This window comes from Geotrypetes seraphini, chromosome 13 (genome assembly GCF_902459505.1).
Source record: "Geotrypetes seraphini chromosome 13, aGeoSer1.1, whole genome shotgun sequence".
NCBI classification, from domain to species: Eukaryota; Metazoa; Chordata; class Amphibia; order Gymnophiona; family Dermophiidae; genus Geotrypetes; species Geotrypetes seraphini.
In genome coordinates this window covers 71,899,422-71,922,180 of record NC_047096.1, presented here as the reverse complement: position 1 = coordinate 71,922,180, position 22,759 = coordinate 71,899,422, and the positions used below count along the sequence as shown (strand labels likewise).

Here is a 22,759-nt window from a genome sequence, read left to right as displayed (position 1 = left end):
GCATCACTTTGCACTTGCTCACATTAAATGTCATCTGCCATTTTAATGCCCAGTATCATAAGGTCCTCTTGCAATTTTTCTCAATCTTCTTGTGATTTAACAACTTTGTGCCATCAGCAAATTTAATTGTCTCACTCGTTATTCCCATTTCTAGATCTTTGATAAATAAATTAAAAAGCAGTGGTCCCAGCACAGACCCCTGGGGAACTCCACTATTTACCCTTCTCCATTGAGAATATTGACCATTTAAACCACTCTCTGTTTTCTGTCTTTCAACCAGTTCTTAATCCATAATAGGACATAACCTATGAGGTACTTTGTCAAATGCCTTTGAAAATACAAATACACAATATCAACCAGCTCAACTTTATCCTATTTATTCACCCCTTCAAAGAAATGGAGTAGATTGGTGAGGCAAGATTTCCCTTAACTAAATCCATGGTTGGCTTTCTCTCATTAATCAATGCTTATGTATATGTTCTGTCATTTTGTTCTTTAAAATAATCTACCATTTTATCTGGCACTGACATCAGACTCACCGGTCTATAATTTCTCAGATCACTTCTGGAACCTTTTTAAAATCGGCATCACATTGGCCAACCTCCAGTCTTCCGGTACTATGCTGGATTTTAAACAAATATTACAAATTACTAACAATAGCTTTACAAGTTAATTTTTCAATTCTATCAGCATTCTGGGATGTATACCATCTGGTCTAGGTGATTTGCTAATGTTCAATTTGTCACATTGACCCATTACATCTTCCAGTTGACCCATTACATCTTCCAATGTTACAGAGATTTGTTTGAGTTTCTCTGGTTCATCTGAATTGAATACCAGAAGGTTCTGGTAACTCCCCCACATCTTTCTTGGTGAAGACTGAAGCATTCATTTAATCTCTCCACTATGGCCTTGTCATCATGCAGTCCAACTGATTCTCTTCCTGGCTTCATGCTTTAATATATCTACTTATAAAAAAGTTTTTATTGTGTGATTTTGCTTCCATCACAATCTTCTTTTCAAGGCCGGATCTGCCTGACCCCACCAAAGGTGGTAAAGAATCTGCTGGCATTTTTAGATTTTCCCACAAGTATTTATGGGCCATATCCAGTGGTGCTACCAAGAGGGACTTGGGAAAGTCTGGTGTTCTAGATATTTCAATATTTGATGTAATACAAGTTTATCTTTTACCAGGGAGCTATGTCTCCTATAACTCAGCCACTTTTGTTTTCAAATTTCTTAATGTAGTGGAATATTGCTCTTGCATTTGAGCTTGGTCCTGTGTTGTAGTATAAATCAGTATAACCTTACCATTTTAAGCTGAAAAATTTATCATAGACTGATGACTTGCAGGATCACGTTGGTTGGTCTAGTCAGCACTGTCACTACAACCAGTGTTCCAACTTCTCCAAGTACAGAAAAGAGTTGGGATTTGATAAACCACCTTTCTGTGACTACAAAGTGGTTTACCTATTATATACAGTACTTATTTGTACCTGGGACAATTGAGGGTTAAGTGACTTGCCCTGAGTCACAAGGAGCTGCAATGGGAATTGGACCCTGTTCCCCTGGTTCTCAGGTTACTGCAATAACCAGTAGGCATCGCCTCCCTCAAAAATATGCCCTCTATGGTGTATCTGACCTGTAACAAGATGATCCACATCTAGAGAAGGCAGATGCTGGAAGTCCCTATAGATTTGCTAACTGGTTAGCACAGGAATGCCCACTGCCTCCTCCCCCCCCCCCAATAAAAAGCTCTCAATTAGTGAGCACACAACCCAAAATTAAAGTGCATTAGCGCAGTGGTTCCCAACCCTGTCCTGGAGGAACACCAGGCCAATTGGGTTTTCAGGCTAGCCCTAATGAATATGCATGAAGCAAATTTGCATGCCTATCACTTCCATCATATGCAAATCTCTCTCATGCATATTCATTAGGGCTAGCCTGAAAACCCAATTGGCCTGGTGTTCCTCCAGGACAGGGTTGGGAATCACTGCATTAGCGTATCCTGCTTAGGCTTTTTTTTCCCTGCAGCAGGCATATGTATGTAGCTTAGTTCAGTGATTCCCAACCCTGTCCTGGAGGAACACCAGGCCAATCGGGTTTTCAGGCTAGCCCTAATGAATATGCATGAGAGAGATTTGCATATGATGGAAGTGATAGGCATGCAAATTTGCTTCATGCATATTCATTAGGGCTAGCCTGAAAACCCAATTGGCCTGGTGTTCCTCCAGGACAGGGTTGGGAACCACTGGCTTAGTTAATAATAATAATAACAGTTTATATACCGCAGGACCGTGAAGTTCTATGCGGTTTACAAAAGATTAAAAGATGGTACAAACTGATTGAAGTTAACAGAAGTGAAAGAAAGTGGTTAATAGGTCAAGAGAACCGTTATTGAGGAGAAAGTGTTGTACGAGTCAGTTATCTAGATCAGTGATTCCCAACCCTGTCCTGGAGGAACACCAGGCCAATCGGGTTTTCAGGCTAGCCCTAATGAATATGCATGAGAGAGATTTGCATATGATGGAAGTGATAGGCATGCAAATTTGCTTCATGCATATTCATTAGGGCTAGCCTGAAAACCCAATTGGCCTGGTGTTCCTCCAGGACAGGGTTGGGAACCACTGGCTTAGTTAATAATAATAATAACAGTTTATATACCGCAGGACCGTGAAGTTCTATGCGGTTTACAAAAGATTAAAAGATGGTACAAACTGATTGAAGTTAACAGAAGTGAAAGAAAGTGGTTAATAGGTCAAGAGAACCGTTATTGAGGAGAAAGTGTTGTACGAGTCAGTTATCTAGATCAGTGATTCCCAACCCTGTCCTGGAGGAACACCAGGCCAATCGGGTTTTCAGGCTAGCCCTAATGAATATGCATGAGAGAGATTTGCATATGATGGAAGTGATAGGCATGCAAATTTGCTTCATGCATATTCATTAGGGCTAGCCTGAAAACCCAATTGGCCTGGTGTTCCTCCAGGACAGGGTTGGGAACCACTGATCTAGATACTTCAGAAACAAATGTGTTTTTAGGCGCTTCCTGAATTCCTCATAAGTAGTGGGCGAGAGCAATTGTTCTAGATCTTTACCCCTTAATGCTGCCTCCCAACAGGGCCTTAAATTTATTCCTGCCTCAGCAAACAGCCTGAACTGGTCACTTGTGTCACAACCGTTAGTATTTCCTTCTTGTCACGATATCTGAGAGCAGAAGCAGCACTTAAGTTCCCAGTAAACGCTGAGCTGTTAGACCCTGCTCTGCAGAGGGAGTCTGGGAATGTTCTCCATGGCGCCTTTCATGGTTCCTTGTTCATGATTTGGATGGATCTTTGCTCAGAATCCACAGGAGTTTGTACATTTCTGAGGAATAACATGTTGACACAAACCAGTTTTGGAAAGTTTCTTAAAAGTGTATTTCAGTGGTTTTTACCTACCTTCTGCTGCGAAGGGAAATAATGAGCATGCAGGAAAGAGACAGTGGACTTAAAGAAAATCTAAAGTGCTTTCATATATATGTTCTCGGTTGTTTTAAAACAAAATTATTCGCTCTGAACGGTTTGTGCAGAAATGTCAATGACTCTCAGCCCAATAATGATGGTTGAGGCAGGGTCTCTAAAGGACCTGACAAAGTCACATCATACGGCAGTTTGTAAAAATCGAAAGCAGAAATACCCAAACTCCCAAAGTTCTTTGTATAAAAAGTTATTATTTAAACCAGAGACCTACAGCTATAATATATACTGAAATAAACTTTTTCTTATTACATAACTTTTCCATATATTATATTGTACATTGGCTTTGCAATATTACATATATACAATATTTATATATTTTTTAAAAGTCCGTTGCAGTGAGTTTTCTCCATGGATTTTACTAGCTTGAGATGAATCTATAGAAGTTGCATACGGGATGAAGCTGAATGAAGATTCCTCTCCCAGGACGCGGAAACTTGTTTCAGTAAAACCAGAGAACAGCATATGGACCAGTGCCAGCAGGCTACAGGCTGAAGTGTAGGAATGGTGATGCAGGATCTTTGCGAGCACTTGGGCTGCAGTCCTTGTGAGAATGCAGGGTGCATCGCTAAGGTAACAGGAGGGATGTGTGAAATACACTGGACATGGGGGAGATTTGGGATTTAGCCGATGCCTCTCTCAGCAGTACCTTAAGGAAGTTATGTTCGGGTACAGTAGGTATTTTATTGTTCCTGGAGGGCTCACAATCTAAGAGGCCTTTTACTAAGACGTGTTAAAATATAGACTTAATGCATTATAACCTAGGAGTTTCCTGAGCGCTAAGCCCAGTGCTAATTTTTCCATTAGTGTGTGGGACTTGAAAAAAAAAAAAAAAAAAGCCGCAGGAGCATTTACCACCTCCTATCAGGGGGTCTTAAGTGCTCCCACATTAAGTCTGTGTATTCTCCTGTTTTCTCTAAGCTACGCCAGAGGAAAGCGTTCAGCCATTTAAATCCACTTGGGTCGAAACACGGACCATGTTGGGTCCTCTTCATTGTTCAGATTTGTGGTTTATAACATTGAAACAATAAAGTCTTTATTGGGAACATCTGCTTCCACTGTGTCTTTTGTTTTTGGACTTTTGTCTCTCTTTTGGTTGATATTAAAATGTAAATTAAAACTATCCTACCCCTCCTTAAAAGGCATCTCCCTTGTTGGTAAACTTGGCTCTTCCCTCCCTTTCAGAATCACTCAGCTCTGGAACAGTCTCCCTTCCCCTCTCCGCAATTTGAGCCCCCTTCTACCATTCCGTAAGCATCTGAAGACCTGGCTCTTCTCCAGAACGTAACCCCGTCCCGCTCCTGGCACTCTCACACCAACCTCTCTTCTCTCATACTTATATAATTCCACTGGAGTTCCGTTTCTTCCCTAACCATGTAAACCGTGTCGAGCTCCATCTGCGGAGATGATGCGGTATATAAACCCAAGATTTAGATTAGATTAGATTAGATATTATCCAGTTAGCACATAATAATGTGAACATAGAAGCTGGATAATGCTTCCATGCTCATTCCTACCCAACATGCTCTCTCCCAAATATATTTCTAAAAATAAATAATGCATGAAACCTGGCAAATTCCTGCAAAATGCTAACGCTTTTCACAGGCAGTTATGCCCTCCAGGAACAAGGAAATACATAAGCCTTTATTTCATAGGCTAAACCAGGGGTAGGGAACTCTGGTCCTCGAGAGCCGTATTCCAGTTGGGTTTTCAGGATTTCCCCAATGAATATGCATTGAAAGCAGTGCATGCAAATAGATCTCGTGCATATTCATTGGGGAAATCCTGAAAACCCGACTGGAATATGGCTCTCGAGGACCGGAGTTCCCTACCCCTGGGCTCAACACCCTTAAGGCAGTCCTGAGATGACAATCCTGGTATGTGTTAGAAGAATTGTAAAACAGTTCCCTGGGTGAGTGTGTGGGGAAGGGTTTCACCTCCCTCTGAATTTTCTCATGGTTTGTACTGTACCTTGCTTTTACGGAAAAGAATCGGTGGAGATGCTTCGGCTGCAGCTGGTGCTTCTCATCACAGCCACCATTTCACAACTGGATCTTTTCATCTGACTTTTCACTCTCCGGAGGTTTCTTCTGGTTCCAGAATCTCTCCTGACCTCATCCTACAGGCAAACAACCTTATAAGGCACTATTTAAAGTCTTATTCCTGGAATTATCACCATGTAGCATAAATCCAATATCCAATTCCAAGCTTCCAACCTTTAAAGTATTCTTTCTATGTTACACCTTTAGATCCTTATCTGGTGTTGCTGCTTCTGTTTTAACCATAGACCTCAGAAACACCCCTCCTCTGTCCCATATAGGCTATGGGGATAATAATAATAAAATAAAAAAAAGTCTAAAAAGTGTCCTAAATGGCTACTTGGATGATCAAAAAGCCTGATTGTCCAAGCACCCATAACCAAAGCTGGTTTTTAGATGTATCTAAAAACAGCTTAGGCCTTTCCCGCCTCTAGACGCACAGAGAGAAAAGAGGTGTGTTTAGAGGAGGGGAAAGGGCGGACAGTGGGCGGGAGGTGGGCCAACCTACACCTTGTCGTACAACAGGTATAACCAAAACATTTACAGGTTGCCTAGTCGGCACTTAGACCTTTTTGACTTACACGTAGTCAAACCAGGTCTAAGTGCCGAAAAAGGGGCCGCTGAGCTGATGGCCGCTGGCGCCATCAGTTCAGCGGCCCGGCAACCTACCCACCGCAAGCATCACGGCAGGAGAAATGCCTCATCTCCCCTACCGCGATGCCATCCATCCTCTACCCGAACTGCCGCGACCCGCGGCAGGAGAGATGCCCTATCTCTCCTGCCGCGGGTCGCAGCAGTTCCGGTAGAGGAGTGATGGCATCGCGGTAGGGGAGATGAGACATCTCTCCTGCCGCAATCCATCACCTCCCCTTGCAATTAACATCGGGCCAGGAGAGAGCCCAAGCTCTCCTGGCCCGCGGTGACCCCTGAATCGAGTGGGCCAGGAGAGAGCCCAGGCTCTCCTGACCCGCAGCAACTCCCGAGTACGATCGGGCAAGGAGGGAGCCCAAACCCTCCTGGCCCTGGTGACCCCCCCCCCCCCCGCCGCTACTTGAATGGGCCAGGAGGGAGCCCAAACCCTCCTGGCCCCGGTGCCCCTCCCCCCCACCGCTACTTGAATGGGCCAGGAGGGAGCCCAAACCCTCCTGGCCCCGGCAACCCCCTACCCCCAACCCGCACTACATTACGGGCAGGAGGGATCCCAGGCCTTGACCGATGAGGAGGTTACACATGAATCTCCCCGTTATGAGAACATAGCCTGTATGGGACGGAGGAGGGGTGTTTCTGAGGTCTATGGCTAAAACAGAAGCAGCAACACCAGATAAGAATCTAAAGGTGTAATATAGAAAGAATACTTTAAAGGTTGGAATTGGATATTGAATTCATCCTACAGGCAGGCAGATGACTTAGTGAGTTTGATGAGCAAGACCTCTTCCATTTATTGATACAGCTCTGAGCCCCAAGCTGCAATTTTTAGGTTGAGAACTGGTGACTCTGGGGGTATAAATGTCAAAGAGACATCCGTGGTAATCTGTCCTGGTACCTAAATGGCATAACTGCCTGCAAAAAGGAAATTCTACTGATCCCCTTGTCTTGAGATCCACAAAGGTTCCCCATTTGCAGATGAGAAAATTAACTGTTGCTCTTCCCCCACTGTCGTATGCAGTTCAGGGACTCTCCTTTGCCTGGAGAATCTTTTCCATTGTCAAACAACCTCACCAGCCACCTTAGACATCTTTGTTGTATTATTATTTTTGCTTTCTTTCTTTCTCTTCCATACTTTATCACCCTTTGCTGGGGTTTTTTTTTTGGGGGGGGAGGGGAAGGTTGAAGAATTCCATTAGCTGTAAGACTCACGTTACATTTCCAATGTCTCTGCTGGTTCCAAAGATTCGCCATGCAGATAAGGCAAACAATACAGTCAAAATCATCGTTTAAAGCTATCGTCATAACGGAACTGATTTGTGTCCACTACGATCTATAACTATGGTAGCAGCTGGTCTTAGCTTATATATTCTGTTTTAAAAATACAAAAAAAGCTCCTATGAGTGAAAAAGAATGATTTCTTTAGGAAGGGCTAAGTTTATCTGTATGACTCCGTAGACTAAACTATGTTTCTCCTATGCATAAATATTTTCCAGCGAGGTTCCTCTTAGGTCCAGGGATGAAGTGAGGATCAGCATTCAGATGATAGAGAAATCAGAAGCCGTGTGCATTTGTTTTGTACGGGTGGACACGTCTCTATGTTCCGACGACAGTGTGTCAGTGCAGGATGGAGCTTGCATTTTAGTGCAGTGGTTGGCAAAGACTCAGGTTTCTGCTTATATTGTAAACTTGGTGCATTCAAACTTTGTAGCCATGTGATCTGCTTGGTGCAGCACTGTCCAAATAATCCCTGGAGCTTTAGCGGCATGTCTGGGCTACACAAGCGAGAAGGTAGTGAGGAGGGGAAGAAGGTGCCTTGACTGGGTCTAGTAACTCCTGTTCCATTGGGTGATGGCATTCCCCTTTCTCGTTCACACACTTTCAATAGTGACGTGAACAAAGAGAGTTGCAGGAGACAAAGACGTGCCGTCCTTGGAAAGCAGGTGGATGTGGCGATACCCTGAGAACACAAAACGTATGGTGAGTCATTCTGAGAAGAGATCACCTCCTCCTGCTCTGCATTATTCCGGCTGGCCACCTCCTTACCAGGCCCACTTAGGGCTCCTTTTACAAAGGTGCGCTAGCGGTTTTCGCACGCGCTAAAATGCCACGCGCGCTAGCCGCTACCGCCTCCTTTTAAGCAGGCGGTAGTTTTTTCGGCTAGCGCATGCTAATTGTGTGCGTGGGCTAAAAACGCTAGCGCACCTTCGTAAAAGGAGCCCTTTGAGAATGACACGGGGACAGATTGGTCTCCGTCCCCTTGAGCTTTGTTGTTGGCCCTGCCCCATTCCTGTAAACTCTGCCTTAACCGCACAAACCTCGAACACTTATGATTATAAAGTGTGTTTAAGGCTTGTGCAGATGAGGTTAAGGCTTGCAGGAATGGGGCAGGGACAGAAAAAAAACAAAAACTTGTGGGGACAGGACGGGACAGGAAAATGAGTTCCTGCAGGGACAGGGAAAAATTTGTCCCCATGTCATTCTCTACTTTGGAGAACAGTATAGAATATAGAATAAATAAATAGTGTGAAAAGCTTCAGCCTCTGATAACCAGAGCTGGCATTGTGATGTCATAATGCCTCATTCCACCAATGCCTAAGAACCAACCTCATCAGTGATGTCACAATGGCTTGATTGGCTCACTTTTACTGCGTTTTGATTTCTAGAGTGGTGCAGTGTAGAGAATGACAAGGAGACAAATTTTTCCCAGTCCCCGCAGGAACTCAATTTCCCTGTCCCCGTGAGTTTTGTCCCTGCCCCTGCCCCATTCCTGTAAGCTCTGCCTTAACCGCACAAGCCTCAAACACTTATGATTTTAAAGTGTTTGAGGCTTGTGCAGATGAGGACAGAGCTTGCAGGAACGGGGCAGGGACAGGAAAATAACTCACTCAGATGGGAAGGGAAAATGAGCTCCCTCGGGGACGGGGAAAAGTTTGTCCCTGTATCATTCTCTATTCCCACTGTACAGCTCAAATCCTATTCTACAAAGATTAGAGACATATAATCCACAAGTGGTCTTCACTCCCAGTCCCTTAAGGTTGGCCAACAAATGAGGTTTTCAGGAAATTTCTAATGAATATGCTTGAGAGAGATTTGTATACAGTGGGGGCAGCAAGCATGCAAATTAGGGGGGCCCAGGTGGGCCTGGGCCCACTGAAAATTCTGACACCCTTGTTAAGGCTGACAGGGATCCACTAGCTGAAGAAGTCCTCCTCTGATGGCTGATATACTCCTGTGTTCTCTGCAGTCAGCAGCACTCTCTATGGGACGTTGGCTGCAAAGAATATGGAGTATTTCGGACACTGGTGAAGGAACTCTTCGGCTAGCAGGGCTTGGGGGATCCCTGCCAGCTCTAGTATTTATTGAGTTGACCCGAATGTCTCCATCCATCCTCCTTTTTCTGGAGCCATTTGGTAACCCTAACTCAAAATAGCATGACCACCTACACCACTGATGCAAATATGCTGTCTGTAGCAGGCCACACTCTGGAATGCGCTGCCGGGTATTCTGCGATTTTGTGATGGGAGACTGAATTTTAAGAAAATGTTGAAAACACAATTATTTGTTAATGCCTTCATGTGCTAATGTTATTTGTTGCTGAAGCCTTACCGTCCTGTAAATGTTTTTATGGGATTTTGTCTTTCCATCTTGTTGGATGAATTTGAAAAAAGGTTTTAATAACGATACTGTTAGTTAATGTTTTATTGTATTTGTTCTGTCGAAACATGATTTAGTATTTTTAATATGTATGCATGTAACTTTGTAAACCGCATAGTTTTTATGCGGTATAAAAATTTTTAAATAAATGGCGGCTCTTGAAATCTGGAAGTGAATCTCAAGGCATTGGGGACTGAAATTATAGTATTTTGTAGGAATTCTGGTAATGCTCTTGGATGCAGACCTTAAGGATTACTAAAGTCCTTCAGGCACTGATATTTAAAGTGATTTAGGGCCTGATATTTTTTTCCATCATTTTCTGGAAGTGGCTATAAAAAATTTTTTTGAGAGCTCAATTTATCAGGCTGTTCAATTGTCTCTATTTTTACCTCAAGATCTACAAACTTCCACTTATTATTCTTTTTGGAAAAAATCTAAAAACTTATTTATTCAGAAAATGTCTGTCTTAATTACTCCATTACTCTTGTTATCCACTTTGAACCATTTAATATTGGCAGCTGGCAGAATATAAAAGTCATATTGCATTACATTACTGATTTTTACTGTACACCGCCTTGATTTGTTTTGCAAAAAGGGCAGTATATTAAATCTAATAAATAACAAGCTATACTAAAGGGAAACCCCAGCAAAGGTAGTATTGATTGGGCTCACTGTAGCATTGGAAAGTGCATATTGTCCCAGCATTGCTGACCCTTTCCAGACTCACCTGTCTTGAGACTTGTGAAGGGCAGCGTGAACTGTCCCACAAAATCATTGCTGGATGTTGCATCATAGTCTTCCACAACAAATCGGACCAGCGCCAATTGAGGGACCCGGATCTGATGTGTCAGGGTCTCATTCCACATGGGGTTGAAACCTACAACAGGTACAGGAGGGGGCAAAGAGACAAGAAAACCAATGGAACTGAGATCAGAGGTGTACTTTCTGTCTGTTAAAACGATGGTCCTCCAAACTGGTTGTGAAGAGCTGCAAATTAGTTGATCAATATGCATGAGATATATTTGCATGCACTGCCACCGCTGTTTGGCACCCCTGAGAAGGGCTTAATTTCTGGGGGAATAACCTGGAACACAATTTCACCAGTGGCATACCTAGGGTATGTGGCACCCAGGGCCGATCATTTTTTAATATCCACCCATATAAAATAAAGTTTATTAACCTCCCGCCCCCTCCCCTTGGTACGCCACTGCCTGAGGAAGAGGATTTTGATCTCCAAAAGTTAGTAAAAAAAATGTATTAAAATTAGTTCAATAAAAAGATTACCTTATTTCCATTTATAAATGTTTATTAATACAGCTACAATACTACTTTATACTAAAGCAATAAAAAAAATAAATCTCTTTTCTACCTTTTGTCATCTCTGGTTTTTGCTTTTTTCATCATCTGTTCACTCTCCATTCAATCCAGCGTCCATCCTCTTTCTCTGTCCCTTCCATTTTTTTCTTTCTGTCTCCCATTCCTTCCCCCATGCTCTGGCATCTCTCTTTTCTCCTTTCCTTCCCTCCTTCCCACCCCAACTCATCCCATGGTCTGGCATCTTCTTCCCTTCCCCTATGCCCTGGGATCTCTCTCCTCTCTTCTCCTTCCATCTCTCCCTCTCCCTCCTTGCTCTGACATCTCCTTTCCTTTCTTTCCCACCCTCCTTTTCTTCCCAATGGTCTGGCATCTTAGTCTCCTTCCCTTCCCTCCTCCCATCTCTCTCTTCTCCTTTCATCTCTCTCTCTCCTCCATACTCTGGTATCTCCTCTCCTTCCTCTCCCTCCCTCCCTTCCTCCCCCTCCATGGTCTGATATCTCCTTCCTTTCCATTCCTCCCTTCCTTCCCCATGGTCTGGCATCTCTCTTTCCTCCCCTCGCCCTTCCCTGGTCTTCCTTCTCCCTCCCTCTCCCCATTCAGATGTAGCATTTCTCTCCCCCTCCATCCCTCTATCACTCTACAGTCATCAGCACAGCAATCAGAACTCGCTGCTCTTGCTGGAGTCAGGCCTTTCTCTCTGCCGGGTCCCACGTACTTCCTGATTCCAGGAAGGCAGGACCTGGCAGAGAAGAAGGCCTGACACTGGCAGAGCAGTGAGTTCTGAATGCTTCTACTGCCGGAAGAAGTTCCCGGAGTCGGACCATGATGCCAGCCCTCGGATGAAGCACCCTCTTGTGGGTTGCCCCCGGGGAGGACTACTCCCCTCCTTTGGTATGCCACTGAGTTTCACTACTTCTTTTCAGACTCCAGAACAGTAGGAATGTTTTCTCCAGTACCTCCCTTTCAGGAAGCCTGAGGGGTGCAGGAGGGGATGGAGTGAGCATGAAGCAGAACAGAGAAGAGTCACTTTACGCCCTAATTCAATCCCTCTTTTCCTGCTGCTACTGCTGCCTCACCCCCTTCCCCAGCTCTGCAGTTCTACTTCCTTTTTTGTTTACAAATTAAGCCCTGCCCCTGAGATGTGGGGATCTCTGCCTTCAAAGGCCTTCAATATAATTATAAAGCCAAATATTTTAATGGTGCTACTGAATGATTTGGGACAATCATTTCAGCATCAGATAGAAACTGAACCCACAGATGTTAAGTAAGCTGTTTTTCAAGGAGATCCATTGCACAGGAACTCTATTGTCTTTCCCTTTGTGAATTATAATGAAAAGCAGAAAAATTATCACAAGCATCAAAATCTGGAATTAGAGAAAGCACAGCTCATTAAGGAAACATCATGAAGTACTGTAGATATTCTCAATTAACTTTTACAGAAGGAATGTCCAAGTCCAGTCTCTGAAGGCCTCAAATAAGGCAGATTTCCAGGATATTTCTAATGAATATATGCCTGAAATGGCTTTGCATGTATACTCCCTCCACTATATGCAAATCTTTCATACATATTCAATAAGGATTTCTGACTTTCTGGCCTGTTTGCAGCTCTTGAGGCCCGAACTTGGACAAGCCTTTTTTTAATAAATTGGGCTTGTCCTTAAGTAGTTCTAAGAAGGAAATTCAACAGAGTGGACAGAGCACTTAGCTCTGACCTGAGGGAGCTGACAGGATACAGGCAGGACTTCCTATAGATAGGTTATGGCAGAGGTTCTCAACTCAGTCTTTACTTGGCAGCTTTCACTACAGCACAGTTACTTACCGTAACAGGTGTTATCCAGGGACAGCAGGCAGATATTCTTAACACATGGGTGACGTCACCGACGGAGCCCTCGGTACGGACCTTTTAACTAGAAGTTTCTAGTTGGCCGCACCGCGCGTGCGCGAGTGCCTTCCCGCCCGACGGAGGAGTGCGTGGTCCCCAGTTAGGATAAGCCAGCTAAGAAGCCAACCCGGGGAGGTGGGTGGGACTTAAGAATATCTGCCTGCTGTCCCTGGATAACACCTGTTACGGTAAGTAACTGTGCTTTATCCCAGGACAAGCAGGCAGCATATTCTTAACACATGGGTGACCTCCAAGCTAACAAAGAGGGAGGAGGGATGGTTGGCCATTAGGAAAATAAATTTTGTAACACAGATTGGCCGAAGTGTCCATCCCGTCTGGAGAATGCATCCAGACAGTAGTGAGTAGTGAACGTGTGAACTGAGGACCAAGTGGCCGCCTTGCAGATTTCCTCGATGGGCGTGGAACGGAGGAAAGCCACAGAAGCAGCCATAGCTCGGACTCTGTGGGCCGTGACAGATCCTTCCAGTGAGAGACCGGCCCGAGCATAACAGAAGGCAATACAGGCAGCAAGCCAATTTGAAAGTGTCCGTTTGGAGACAGGACGGCCCAAACGGTTGGGATCGAAAGACAAAAAGAGCTGGGGGGATGTTCGGTGAGCTCTGGTACGATCAAGGTAGTAAGCAAGGGCACGCTTACAATCCAGCGTGTGCAACGCCTGTTCTCCAGGATGCGAGTGAGGCTTAGGAAAGAAGACGGGAAGCACAATGGACTGGTTGAGGTGAAAAGCTGAGACCACCTTGGGAAGGAATTTAGGGTGGGTACGCAGAACAACCTTGTCATGGTGAAAAACAGTGAACGGTGGGTCGGCAACCAGTGCATGCAGTTCGCTAACCCTCCTGGCAGAGGTGATGGCAATTAGGAAAAGCACCTTCCAGGTAAGAAGCCTGAATGAAGTTGTGGCAAGAGGCTCAAACGGAGGTTTCATAAGGGCAGAGAGAACCACATTCAGGTCCCAGACGACGGGAGGAGGCTTGAGAGGCGGTTTGATGTTGAAGAGCCCTCTCATAAATCTTGAAACCAGCGGATGAGCCGTGAGGGGTTTTCCGAGAATAGGCTCGTGAAACGCAGTGATGGCACTGAGGTGGACTCTGATGGAAGTGGTTTTGAGGCCAGCGTTGGACAGCGAGAGCAAATAGTCCAAGACAGTTTCCACCGCCAAAGAGGTGGGTTCTTGATGATGCCGGAGACACCACGAGGAGAATCTGGTCCACTTCTGATGGTAACATTGAAGAGTGGCCGGTTTCCTGGAGGCGTCCAAAATGAGGCGGACCGGTTGAGATAGATTCTCCGGAGAGGTCAGCCCGAGAGAAACCAAGCTGTCAGGTGGAGGGAAGACAGGTTGGGATGTAGTAGAGACTGATTCTGCTGTGTAAGTAGAGTAGGAAACACAGGAAGAGGAATGGGCTCCCTGGAGCTGAGTTGAAGCAGAAGGGAGAACCAGTGTTGACGAGGCCACCGAGGGGCGATGAGGATCATGGTGGCATTGTCCTTGCGGAGTTTGGACAAGGTCCGCAACATCAAAGGAAGTGGAGGGAAGGCATAGAGGAACCGATCCCTCCAGTCGAGCAGGAATGCATCCGGGGCCAGACGGTGAGGAGAGAAGAGTCTGGAACAGAATTGGGGCAGCTGATGGTTGTGAGGTGCTGCAAAGAGGTCCACCTGCGGAGTGCCCCATCGAGCAAAGATGGAGAGTAGAGTCGGAGGGTCCAACGTCCACTCGTGAGGTTGAAGGATGCGGCTGAGATTGTCGGCCAGAGAGTTCTGTTCGCCCTGGATGTAGACCGCCCTGAGAAAGAGATTGCGGTCCGTGGCCCAGGTCCAGATGCGCAGAGCCTCCAGACAAAGGGGGCGAGATCCGGTGCCGCCTTGCTTGTTTATGTAGTACATGGCGACTTGATTGTCTGTGCATAGGAGGAGGACTTGAGGACAGAGAAGATGCTGGAAAGCCTTGAGGGCGTAGAAAATGGCTCTGAGTTCCAGGAAATTGATGTGATGACGACGCTCCTGTGGGGTCCAAAGTCCCTGGGTGCGTAGATCTCCCAGGTGAGCTCCCCACGCGTAGGGGGACGCATCTGTGGTGATGATCATAGAGTGGGGGGGCAGATGGAAAAGTAGACCCCTGGAAAGATTTGAGGAGTTCAACCACCATTGGAGAGATTGCTGAAGAGATGATGTCACAGAGATGGGATGAGAAAGAAGATCCGTAGTCTGTGACCACTGGTTGGCGAGCGTCCACTGAGGTGTACGAAGGTGGAGACGAGCCAGAGGAAGGACATGCACTGTCGAGGCCATGTGACCCAGGAGGACCATCATCTGTCGAGCAGGAATGGAGGGATGCAAGAGTACCTGACGGCAGAGATGGAGCAGGGTCTGCTTGCGATCGGAGGGGAGAAAAGCCCTCATTAGCGTGGTGTCCAGAACTGCTCCAATGAATTGAAGTCGCTGGGTGGGAAGCAGATGCGACTTGGGGTAGTTGATCTCGAACCCCAGGAGGTGGAGGAGAGAGATGGTGTGATGAGTAGCCTGTAGCACAAGTGGAGACGTAGGTGCTTTCACCAACCAATCGTCCAAATAGGGGAACACCTGGAGGTTGTGAGACCTGAGGAAGGCCGCTACCACTATGAGGCACTTGGTGAAGACCCTGGGTGAGGAGGCGAGGCCGAACGGTAGCACCTTGTACTGATAGTGGTGGTGCAGTACCTGGAATCGCAGGTAGCGGCGAGAATGTGGATTGATGGAGATGTGAGTGTAGGCCTCTTTGAGGTCCAGGGAACATAGCCAGTCGTGTTGAGAAAGAAGAGGATAGAGTGTGGCAAGGGAGAGCATTCTGAACTTCTCCTTGACCAGACACTTGTTGAGGTCCCTTAGATCGAGAATGGGACGGAGGTCTCCCGTCTTTTTGGGTACCAGGAAGTAGCGGGAGTAGAATCCCTGCCCCCTTTGATCTGGAGGTACTTCTTCGATGGCATTGAGAAGGAGGAGGGATTGAACCTCCCTCAGGAGGAGGGGGGTTTGAGATGAGTTTGAAGCAGACTCTACGGGAAGGTTGTCCGGAGGCAGAGTCTGGAAGTTGAGAGAGTAGCCGTGGCGGATGATGTTGAGGACCCACTGGTCCGACGTGATGACTTCCCAACGGCTTGAGAAAATGGTGAGACGACCCCCGATAGGCTGTGGAAGAGGTAGCGAGGGTGGATGACTGGCTATGCCCTGGAGAGAAGAGTCAAAAGGGCTGAGATTGTTTAGCAGGCTGAGGAGGCTTGGAGGGTTGGGTGGCCTGAGACCGAGCCTGGGCATGGTGCTGCTGTTGACGGGGTCGCCGAGATTGTTGGGGAGGCGGATTGAGTGGCCTGGCTGAGAACCTCCGCTGGTAGGATGATTGAGGCCGATAGGGTCGAGCAGGTGGAGCCTTCTTTTTCGGCTTGATTAGGGTGTCCCACCTAGTCTCATGGGCGGAGAGTTTCTGGGTGGTGGAATCCAGTGACTCTCCAAAAAGCTCATCCCCGAGACAGGGGGCGTTGGCCAGGCGGTCCTGGTGGTTGATGTCCAGGTCGGAGACTCTGAGCCAGGCCAAGCGACGCATGGCTACAGCCATGGCAGAGGCCCGAGAGGTGAGCTCGAAGGAGTCGTAGATCGAGCGGACCATATACTTGCGCATTTGGAGAAGGCCAGATATGTGCTGCTGGAATAGCGGGACCTTGCGCTCAGGAAGGTACTTCTGGAGGGCAGACAGCTGTTGGACCAAGTGTTTGAGATAAAAGGAAAAATGGAAGGAATAGTTGTTTGCCCTGTTGGCAAGCATGGCATTTTGGTAAAGCCTCTTGCCAAACTTGTCCATGGTCTTACCTGCTCTGCCAGGAGGGGTAGAGGCATAGACACTGGAGCCCTGAGTCTTTTTTAAGGTGGATTCCACCAGAAGGGACTCATGGGGCAATTGAGATTTGTCGAATCCTGGAATAGGGATGACACGGTAAAGGTTGTCCAGTTTACGGGGAGCTCCCGGTACCGTGAGGGGATTTTCCAAATTTTTGTAGAATGTCTCCCGTAAGATGTCATGTACGGGAAGTTTGAGGAACTCTTTAGGAGGTTGCTCAAAGTCTAAGGCTTCTAAAAAGGCTTGGGACTTTTTGGAGTCAGATTCAAGGGGAAGTGACAGAGCAGCAGACATTTCCCTCAGAAATTTAGAAAAAGAGGACTGCTCAGGTTTAGAGGAGGCATCAGGCGCCGATGGTTCCTCATCAGATGAGGAGGGATCCTCCTCGGTACCGAGAGGAGTCTCCTCCCATAAATCCGGATCCCTGACCTCTGGTGCGTGTCGGGACACCGGGGTGGAGGGTGCGGTGTGGTGAGTTTTGGACAAAGATTTACCAGAGCGCACCGAAACGGCACCAGGGGAGGACGATCGGCGTCGTTCTCGGTCCCGAGAAGAGTGCCGTACCGCCTGGTGCCGAGCAGGATCCACTGTGGTTCGAGAATGAACCACAGGATCATCAGGAAGTTGTTGTGCCGAAAGGATCGGCATCGAGGTGTTTACCGGTACCGAAGGAGTGGACATCGGGGGCTCGGTGCGGGGCTCGGGCCGGTCTGGTACCGGAAGGAGCGGTGCCAGGATAGAGGGTAGCAGTTGTTCAAGCTGTTTCTTCAACTGCTCCTGAAGCTGAGTTTGTAGGATGGCCGAGATACGGTCATCCAGGGGTGGCATCGGAACCGCTTTCTTTTTCTTCGGTTCCTTGGATGCCGCTCCACGCCCCGGCGATGAGGAGGCCGATGACGAGGCACTCACCGTTATCGGGGCGGAGCGTTTACGGGACCGGTGCGATGCCGGTATGGACGGTGTCGTCACCGTAGCTGGAGGGCGCTCGAGGGAAGAGGAAGGCTTCTTAGCCGGCTTACCTGGCGCCAGTGGCGCCGATGCGGGATCGGTCGGTGTCGAGCTGGACGGTGCCGATTTCTGCGGTACCGCCGCTGAGGGTGATGAATCCATCGCCGACTCGGAGCCGAAGAGCAGGGTTTGCTGGATTCTTCGGTTTTTAAGAGGAAGAAAAAAATATAACAAAAGCGCGTCTTCTTCGCTCCGCGGAAACGAAGAAACTGGGGACCACGCACTCCTCCGTCGGGCGGGAAGGCACTCGCGCACGCGCGGTGCGGCCAACTAGAAACTTCTAGTTAAAAGGTCCGTACCGAGGGCTCCGTCGGTGACGTCACCCATGTGTTAAGAATATGCTGCCTGCTTGTCCTGGGATAATGTCTCTTCTGGTGACCCCAAGCCAGTCTGGTTTTCATAATATCTATAATGAATACAAATGAGATATATTTGTATGTATTGCCTTCATTGTGGGTGTCCTGAAAACCTGTCTGGGTGTGACCCAAGGACTGGGTTCAGACTCTCTGGCTTGTGGTAATTGATGCTGAAGAACTGTGATAGTGACTTCATCTTCCAAAGGTAGCGTTACCAGACGTCTGGGAAAACCCGGACATGTCCTCTTTTTAGAGGACTGTCCAGGCCTGGACAGACTTTCCAAAACCCAGCAGTTTGTTCAGGTTTGGGAAAGCCCCGACCAGCTCCGGCTGCATCTGGAGGGCCTCTGAGCATATGCAGATGACATCACACATATCTGTGTATGCTCAAGGCCCTCTAGACACGGCCCAGAGGTTGGGGAAGAAGCGACAAGACTTTGTGGGGGTGGGCTGGGGACAGAATGGGGCAGGGCTAGAGGCAGAACTTAGCTGGGCTGGAGGCACAACAAGACGAGGATGGGGGTGGAACAGGGAGTGGCCATGTGTCCAGGTTTTTGCATCTCAAAATATTAGGATTAGGATTTTTTTTTTTTAATATACCGCCTATCAAGGTTATCTAAGCGGTTTTTACAATCAGGTACTCAAGCATTTTCCCTCTCTGTCCCGGTGGGCTCACAATCTATCTAATGTACCTGGGGCTATGGAGGATTAAGTGACTTGCCCAGGGTCACAAGGAGCAGCGCAGGGTTTGAACCCACAACCCCAGGGTGCTGAGGCTGTAGATCCAACCACTGCACCACACACTCCTCTAAAATATGGTAACCCTATCCAAAGGTGCCCTAAAACTCAACAGCAAACAAACTGATCTGTTAAATAGCTGCTTACTGCTTCCCCCTTTATAGGACATGCATATTCTTTCCCATTCATTTGTCTTCATAAACCTTTGGGGGTTCTCCATTCATTAACCAGAGGGAACTCCTTACAGCATGGCCATTTCTTGACACACTGGAGGAGACGAGTATCCCAAGCAACCAGGCTGGGCTGCTTGCTTAGTCCCTTGTGTTCTGCTCTGCAGTGCTCACCATTATTCAGGATGTATTTGGTGTGCTTTTTGGCACTGTCTATGGAGACCCCATAGATTTCCAAGTGTACCAGCGGGTCCACGATGGAGTTCTTTTTCTCTTTGTTTAGCTTGGGCAGCTGTTGTGCAGAGATCACCTGCAAAGAGGACAAGGTAGAAGAAAGACACATTCAGAGAGAAAAATGATTTTATGACACTCTCTGAAGGCAGTCTAGTGCAGTATTTCTCAACTTGGTCCTGGAGTACCCCCTTGCACTCAGGTTTACAGGATATCCACAATGAATATGCGTGAAAGATATTTGCATATAATGGAGGCAGTGTATGCAAATCAAGTTTAAGCATATTTATTTAAGCAATGGAAGTAAAACCCAGATGTCTCAATCCCTCCTTCTTTTTCTGGAGCCAGATGGTAACCCTATCCAGGACTGAGTTGAGAAACACTGGTCTAGTGCAAATTCCTTAAACTTGAAGCTTCAGGATCCAATCCTACCTACACTGCTCACTTTGTGACTTTCATAAGTCACTTAAAGCAATCATTGAAATTTAATGACCTCACTCGTCATTTCAATTTCCAGATCATTTACAAATAAGTTAAATAGCACCGGTCCTAGTACAGATCCATGTGGCACTCCACTGTTTACCCTCCTCCATTGAGAAAAATGACATTTAACCCTACCCTTTGTTTTCTATCCAATAACCAATTTCTAATCCACAATTGAACTTTGCCACCTATCCCATGTTTTTTCAATTTTCTCAGGAGCCTCTCATGAGGAACTTTACCAACAGTTTTCTGAAAATCTAGATACACAGATTTATTCTCACCTTCAAAGAAACCAAGCAAATTGACGAGGCAAGATCTCCCTCGGTTGAACCCATGCTGACTCTGTCTCTTTAAATCATGTTTGTCTACATGTTCCACAATTTTATTTTTTATAATTGTTTCCACTATTTTGCCTGGCACTGAAGTCAGGATTACCGGTCTGTAATTAGCCGGATCTCCCCTGGACACCTTTTTAAAAATCTGCATAACATTGGCCACCCTCCAATCTTCAGGTAATGCAGACAATTTTAGCGACAGGTTACAGATCACTAACAGCAGGTTAACAATTTCATGTTTGAGTACTTTTAGTACCCTGGGGCTAGGTGTTCTGGTAGCAATGAATGTCATGAAGTGTTATTGGTGTCATGGCCCCGAGTAGGAAGATATTTGTTGGCAGTTTATCCAGGTTTTGGAAGCCATGAACGTGATGTCATCATTTCAACATCCACGCAAGCGTGATGGCTCTCTAGATGTGGCCTGGAGCTCGGGGAAGGAGACATGAAGTTTGTGTTGGGGCAGGGCTGGGGGGCGGAATGGGGAGGGGCTGTGACAAAACAGGGCATGGCTTGGGGATAGAACAGGGTGGGGCCATGTATCCTCTTTTTTTAAAATCTGGTAACCCTAAGGGTGGGGTGGGGGTGGGGGAATACAACTGGCACCTGATAGAGCCCTCAAGAGCAAACATTGCTACAAGGGGAACAGTCCCTGAGCCACTGAAAGTCTTAATGCAGGCTGGCCAGATAGTTCCCTTGAAAAGGGTTGCCCTTCCATCTATATACTTTTGCCAAAAGAATGTGTCTTCTCCCAGGCAGAGCTGCCCCAGTAACACTGGGGACCTCTGGTACACCGAAATGCCTTCAAATCCAGATAGAAAAAAAACACAAAATAATAAAGTAAAATCAGAGTAGATCAGAAAGACACCTTCCAATTTGCATGTAGAAGGAAAAACTGAGGAGCTAGAGCACTGCCCAGTGATGTAGGAGGCGAAGCCAAGACAGAAAAAAATGTAGATGATGCCTACACAACTCGTGACTAGAGAATAACCCTCTGATTCATATGCCTTTTGCACTAGAAGTAAGATTGATATCTAAAAGTTGCCTCTCCTTCTCCTATACCAGGGGTAGGCAATTCCAGTCCTCGAGAGCCACAGACAAGTCAGATTTTCAGGATATCCACAATAAATATGCATGAGATAGATTTGCATCTCAAGGAGACAGTGCATGAAAACCCATTTCATTGTGGATATCCTGAAAATCTGACCTGCCTGTGGCTCTTGAGGAACGGGCCCTGAACCTGAACCTATACTAAGAAAATGCCTGTGGTACTGGTCAGCCCATGAATGTTTAAAGGGAAAATCAGGCCCTGGAAGTAGTTCAATAAAACACTTGTTTTCTAAAGACAACATAAGCACCTATATTTCATTATAAAATAGGCTCTTGGAACTAGTCCAATACTAAACAAATGCACCCACATAAATTTACCCATGCTCTGAAAAAGGTGCAGACGTGTTTGTGTATGTACTCTACATCTGTAGCTGCCTCCACTCTGCCCATATTACAAACCTTGCATCACCTCTATAAGGTCTACATGCAAGCACGCACAATCATTCAGTGTATGAACTTAAGTACTTATTCCCCCAAACCCCTCTTCTTCATGTAAACAGATTTTACATGCATAAAAGCTTTATAAAATTACCCCCTTGAAGGGCAATTCTATAACAAAGCCCACATTTACATATAAGTGTACAGAAATTGGTCACTAGCACAGGTAAGTTTACACTTTACCAGCAGGAGGCAGCAGAACACCTAACTTTGAATGGATGGAGGATTACGTCAAGAAATTATCTGGAAGTAGAAATTCAGTAGGCAAAACTGAAAGGAGTTATTGTAAGAGCAACAGGCATTCACACCAGGTGTTAGCTGGCATAAATGGTTGCGCCTAAATTTTAGTCATGGGGCAGCTGCAACACTACAACTAAACTTTAGCCACGGTTTATAGCAGTGTCTTGCAAACTTTCCGGCCGGCGGCACACTAAACCCAGTGCCCTGGCTGGAAGGCACCCAGAAGTGAGAGACGCCGGCCAGGAGGAGAGTCATCTGCACCGGCTGACTTCCTACAGGACGTGCCTCTCGTAGTCAGCTGGCATGGACGACTCTCCTCCTCGCCGGTGTGTTGCGGCACACCAGAAATCTCGGTGTCAGGTCAAAAGCGCGCCGGGACAAAGGCGCGCCCAGACAATTGAGCGCAGCGCGGAGGTGCGCGCCGCTCAAAATTACTGTTTTTAGGGCTCTGACGGTGGGCGTGGGGGGGAACCCCGCCCACTTTACTTAATAGACATCGCGCCGTGTTGTGGGGGGTTTGGAGGGTTGTAACCCCCCACATTTTACTGAAAACTTCACTTTTTCCCTGTTTTTAGGGAAAAAGTTAAGTTTACAGTAAAATGTGGAGGGTTACAACCCCCCAAACCCCCCCTAACGCCGGTGCGATGTCTATTAAGTAAAGTGGGGGGGTTCCCCAACAAAAACCCCCATTGGAGCCCCTAAAAAC

General features: G+C 46.6%; 1 protein-coding gene across 3 annotated transcripts in view; it reads right to left on the bottom strand.

Annotated features, from left to right (window-relative positions):
• Nucleotides 1-6,714: 6,714 nt before the first annotated feature.
• PLCD3 (phospholipase C delta 3) overlaps nucleotides 6,715-22,759 on the bottom strand; it is a 116,829-nt gene continuing 100,784 nt past the window's right edge. For all 3 annotated transcript variants that reach the window (XM_033917509.1, XM_033917508.1, XM_033917507.1), the window contains 3 exons: nucleotides 19,394-19,529; nucleotides 10,584-10,733; nucleotides 6,715-8,159 (listed from right to left, as the gene is read on the bottom strand). In XM_033917509.1, coding sequence (XP_033773400.1) covers nucleotides 8,071-8,159; nucleotides 10,584-10,733; nucleotides 19,394-19,529 — 375 coding nt within the window. In that variant the 3' untranslated portion in view covers nucleotides 6,715-8,070. The remainder of the gene's footprint in view (nucleotides 8,160-10,583; nucleotides 10,734-19,393; nucleotides 19,530-22,759) is intronic.